The sequence below is a fragment of the Cariama cristata genome, unplaced genomic scaffold (assembly GCF_000690535.1).
Source record: "Cariama cristata isolate BGI_N322 unplaced genomic scaffold, ASM69053v1 scaffold17632, whole genome shotgun sequence".
Taxonomy (NCBI): domain Eukaryota; kingdom Metazoa; phylum Chordata; class Aves; order Cariamiformes; family Cariamidae; genus Cariama; species Cariama cristata.
The window spans coordinates 7,548-13,270 of record NW_009604616.1 but is presented as its reverse complement, the minus strand read 5'-3'; the positions used below and the strand labels follow the sequence as shown (position 1 = coordinate 13,270).

Here is a 5,723-nt window from a genome sequence, read left to right as displayed (position 1 = left end):
ATTTTTAAAATAGTCCAGGTAAAGTTAGGGCTAAAACAAAAAAAAGGTGCATATTTGATGACTCAGTCATATCAAAATTTTGCGGATATACATAGTAACAGTGGGAATTTCAACTTAAGAGTTATTCTCAAAAGAAAAATGTTGCATTCTGGCACCCTTCATTCAGAGTCTCCAGTTGCTATTCCTGTGTGAGACTAAAGGTAGTCCCACCGTGTTTTCTCTCTTCATCCCTGTTCCCCCGTTTCATTCCATTTTGGGAAGAAATCATTGCTACCTAAATCAAATGGTAAAGTGTCAAATAGATACTGTATTACTAGCTTTGCAGAGCCTGCTAGATTGTAATATCCCTCAAACCTTACCCCTTTTAACTGTGCAAACAAAAAGCATTCTATTGAGTAAGAACCAAAATTTGGAATGCCAGAATCAAAAATCCATAAATTAAAATTTTTTTAGGATTAGGGCTCATCTCTGATACTGTACAGACCCAACCATTTAAAAATGGAGTTCTGCTGTGGCTCAATGCTTTCACAGCAAGAAATGCTTATTGAATAAATAATCATGTTTTGTCTTAACACTTAGTTAATAAAGGCTGTTTATTTATACAATATTTATTGTATTTATACAATACATTTTAAGCCAAAATTTCTAAAAACAGCAAGAGGATTTTGTACTCCTGTTTGAAACTACTGTAGATGTTAATCAGCAAGATCAGTGATGTTTTAAATACATTATTTACACTGAATATTTAGCTGTTTTATGCCAATTTGACGTTTTATAGAAATTACAAATACTTTGATATCCAAAGACTGTGTAGGGCTTCTCCAGATGCTCATTGACCAAAACAATTCACAGATGTTTGTTTATCTTTCCGTTGAATGTCCTCCAAAATTAGTTGATCCTAGAATAAGAATACAAGTACAAATGAAAAAAAATCTAGTAAGACTAAAGAAAAACTTTATGCATGTAAATTGTTTTGCGAACTTATTCAAGGAAGACAGAAAGTGAAAATTATCAAAAATGAAAAATGAAACGCATACATTTTGATGAGAACATTTGTATAGCTCTTTTTATGAATCTAAATATGCTCCTTTGTATTTATATAAAAGAATTAGATCTCTCTTTCTGTAAAAGCATTTTTGCCATATTCCAATTTCAGCTACACAAGTGAATATCCAAAGCATTGTTCTGCATAGGAATTGCAATTAACTTGTAAACATAGAGCTCAAAGACAACTAATACTTAAATTCAATACAGCTGCTTTATTTTTAAATTCTATTTCTACTACATTATTTACAGATTCTAGGAGGTTCCTGCATTATTTCACGTTATATCACTGTTCAGAAGTTCCACAAGAAAAACAATTATGATCTAAGCTCCCACAAGCTATAAGCATTGATAACTTAAGTACAACTGAATTTCTTAAAATATCTTTATTTTTATTTCATGAAGTTTCATGAACTCAAAACTGCTTGGGATGTGTTACTCTTGGAATAGAAAGGTCACAATTATTAATAAGGACTGAAAAATGCTTTACAGTCAAATTATCCTTTTAATGTAAATTACAGACTTCACCTGTAATGTAAACTCTGCAATATGAAGAATTAGGTTTCCACAACGTGATTGGTCATGTGCTAGATAATCTCATCGAGGCTCCCTTTCCCACAAAAGGTTGGACCAGACTATCTTTCAAGGTTCCTTCCAACCTGGGCTGTTCTATGATTCTGTGATTCTGTGACTCTATGATTTTATGAATTAATCTGCCTCAGCACAATTCCTACCTACACCCCTCTTGGACTGGTCTCTACGCAGCTACTTTTGCTAGTTTTATGCTGCACTCAGCAAATACTACCCTGGACTATCTCCCTCTTTACTGTCACTTGCGGACATGTATGTGGGTGTCTTGACAGCTAGATCTGTAAGAAAAGTGAAGTTGAGACAGAAAATTTTGCAAATGAGAAAACAGTACTAGGACTGAAAAAATCATGGGATTGGGAAGATTACTAGTGAAATCTGTGATGGGATAATAGCTAATTATAAAAAAAATAAAGTCAATGTTGTACAGAATATGGGAAAAATCACCAGCAACAAATGATCATAATTATCATCTAAGCCTTTCCTCCCAACTATGAAGACAGAGAGTATGTGACAGAGAAGTACAATGAAATAAATAATATTTATAAAACATAAAAAGACTAGAAAATGTTTTTGTCTTCTTTAATTTTCTTCCCATCATTTCTGTATTGTTTGCTTTTTTGTCTGGTCTGTTTGTTGTAACTATCCAGAGTATTTCTTTTCTACTTTTCTTGCTTCACAGGAAAGATAACCTTTACAGTCATCCTGCCTCCTGTTTTACACTAATATTCTGCATTCTTATCTCCATTCTTCATAAATTCTTTAATCTGTCTCTTCTATAGACTTTGTTGTGTTCCATGCATTCTTCTGGCCTCCTTTTCTACTCCCAACCTTTTTTTCTTATTTCAACTCCTCACCTTTTTTCCTATTCCTTAACATATCTTCCTTCCTCCCCTCTGTCTCATCATCTGCTCATTCCCTATCCATTGTTCATTTTCAGAATGAGTTATCTCCTTTGTTTATTTCCATTAATATTCCCTAGTTCCTAATAACCAGGTGACTAATTCTTCACTACTTACTCTCAGAATATTGCAGTTTCCTTTTATGTTTGTTTTTTCTCTGCTGGACATAGTGAGATGTCAATGGTCACTCACTTTCTACAACATGCCATTCAGTCTTACAGGAACTGTCTCCCATTCATTCTTTTAATTATAAACTTTTTTTTGCTTCTTTCCCATGTGTCAACTCATCTATTCTGCTTTATTAAAAGACTCCCGTTGACTATCTCAGTCTTGCTATGACACCCACTAGCACTTCCTTCAGTCATGTTTTTCTTTTCTCTACTCTTACTTGAAATTTGCTGCAAGAATTAGTTTTTGCCAAATCATTATATGCTTTGTGTTATTTAGAACTGGTATTTTTTTCTAGAAAACAATTATGGAAATTATCAGATTTAAATCTCTGTTAAAATATCATTCTGAGATGAAGCAAGAACACATTTTCACAGCAGATATTCTATTGTACAGAAGACTAAGGCAAAATACTGATCATATACATCAACATTTTTCATATTTTACTGATAGCCTGCTTCCAATTTTGAAATATCATTTTTGTGTTGCTTAATTTCTTATTTACTGTTTTCCAGTAAATAAGCAATAAGCATATGTTATGCTGAAAATGTTTCAGGAAGTGTTAGATGTTGTTATTTTACAAAATATACTTGCCTAAATGTTGTCTTTGCAGAAGTCCAGAGATGGTGATTGGATGTCTTGTTACAGATGACTGTGGGGATGGTGATGTAAATGGATATAACTGAGGGGTTCTGAAATCAGAAGTAGCCCATGACCCCCTTCTACTACTTTGTAATCCAGATGATGGTGTAACTGAACATCCACTGTGTGGTAGTCTTATAGGTGTGGATCTGTTAATGAAATTATTTCATAGATATGATTTGAGGCTACTTTCATAGTACAAGAGATTTCAAAACCACTTAAATTCATAGTGCTAATATTTTAATAGAAAACGCTTCAAATTATCATGTTGTACATATTCCTTATCAGATTTTTACTTCTTTAGGTCTTTTACATACTTATAAAAGCAGAAGGGCAAAACAAATTATATGAGAATCAGAGATGGAAAAAAAGAAATATGTTGTTATACATATTTTGAATTTGTGCTAGGAAGATATATTTGGCTCAATGATTATAGAGAAAAAGAGTGTATTTTTTTGGAATCTCTAAGATTTCCTTGATGTTAATAATTCTCACAGTTTGAGACATTTTCAGTGTTTAGATGAAAAAACTGAAACATCTGCTGCACACTGCATGAAGATGTTCAGGTTATTCAGAGAACAGCTCTTGTGCAGACATTGTGTTGTCATCTCTGATATTTAGAAGGATTATAAAGCAGACATGTTATTGCACTTTCTTACTATAAAATAAGTATAAAACTACCATGACTGTAGATGTTCACAGCTGCAGGAACTCAAATTATCTCTGCATATTTTTGAACAAAGTTATTTCAAAATAAAACCTTCCAACAATAACAAACACATTCATATAGGTGATAGCTAGCCTGCACAATAACATTTCTTCAGATACAGAATATAACCTTTAAACATACAGATTAATATAGGCCAGACGAGAAATTTCAGTCTCTCATAGGAAATGGTAACATCTTGAAAAGGTATTTAATTACCTTGTAGATCCTGCTCTACTATTCTGACTTGACATTATTCCAGATGGCTGAGAACTTCTGTAGGATACACTACCTATAAGAATCAAATTTTTGAAAACGAGACCAACATGAATTACCCATTTACTTAAGAGATAACTTTCAAAACAAAGATTAGTACTTTAATTGTATTATATGGGACAAATTCATGATCAGTTTATTCAAGAATTAAAAATGGTGCACAATTACAATAGACAATGAAAGATAAAATAAAGTCACCATGTCACTTCAGAAAGGATTAGAATAGTCCTAAAAATTAATAAAACGTTTTTACAATTTAGCACAGACAAGACATTTGCTGAGGTATGAGTTGTCTTCCAGGACATCTTGCTGGAAGAAGATCCAGCAAAAGTGAAAGCCATCAAAAGTCCTCAGCAGTACTCCAACAGAGGGTAAAGGTAAAAATTGTCTTTAGTCTCTACAGATTAATCCTACCCAGAGCTTAGCTGTCATGAAAACATCATATTGCACTGCTCCTGCACATCTTTTTCAAGTTAAACACATATGTTGGTTTCTTTGACCTTCTTTCATTTGTTAGGCTATTACTAGACTACCAAGATAGCTCTACTGAGGTGTTCCAGTTCCTGAGCTATTCTTTTTTGCCCTCATCCACCTCTGAGAAGGAAACATTCTTTAGTGCACCATTAAATCATTATTGCTACTTGCCCTTACTTTTGCAAGTATGCTTGGATTCATCCAGCTTTGTCCACTGCAAAACTTTATGGGTTGATTCTGAAATGTGCTGAACACATAACTGTTCTACATATAATTTTACTGTCTAATTAAATATGTATTTATATTTAGACACAATAAAAAAACAGTTAACCTCAACTCTCACTATCTTGTTATCCATAAATTTATAGGCAAGTATGCATTTAGGAAGGATCTGAACACATAAATCAGACATAACATAGAAAAAGCAATTTTTGCTCCTTCATTGCAATTGCCTCTGTCTTTGTTTCAGGACGTTTACACCATGTAAAAACACGAGTGCTAAAACCTCCTTATCCGGCTGGAGATGGATACTATTAACTTCTGAAGCGAGGTGAAAGACTGCCTGAGAATGGAATGTTACAGAAACATGCTGAATGTAAAAACAAGAATGGGAGGGACACATGAATGGTAGACCTGCAGAGCATTAGGAATTCTGGGAAACTCCTTACAAATAAACAGTACTCAAAGAGACTGCACTAATTTCTGTAGGTTGTCATTCATGTCTTATTTACATCAGATTGTTATCCAAACTCTGCAACAGCCCAGGAACGAAAGGAAGTAAAGCTAGATAAAATGTCTTATATGCTATTACAGCGATATGGTGGGGGAAAAAAAAAACACCTTTCTGAAGAAATTTAATTGCTTAAGAAACTTAATTAGCTCACTTTTATTATGAAATACTTTTGTAACTTCCATTTAATTCC

At 33.3% G+C, this 5,723-nt stretch overlaps 1 protein-coding gene across 1 annotated transcript in view; it reads right to left on the bottom strand.

The window, feature by feature from the left end:
* Positions 1–860: 860 nt before the first annotated feature.
* The window catches only part of RNF212 (ring finger protein 212), an 11,837-nt gene continuing 6,974 nt past the window's right edge, over positions 861–5,723 (bottom strand). Inside the window, exons 7-9 of the mRNA XM_009695690.1 lie at positions 4,270–4,342; positions 3,297–3,493; positions 861–898 (exon numbers count right to left, since the gene is read on the bottom strand). Coding sequence (XP_009693992.1) covers positions 861–898; positions 3,297–3,493; positions 4,270–4,342 — 308 coding nt within the window. The remainder of the gene's footprint in view (positions 899–3,296; positions 3,494–4,269; positions 4,343–5,723) is intronic.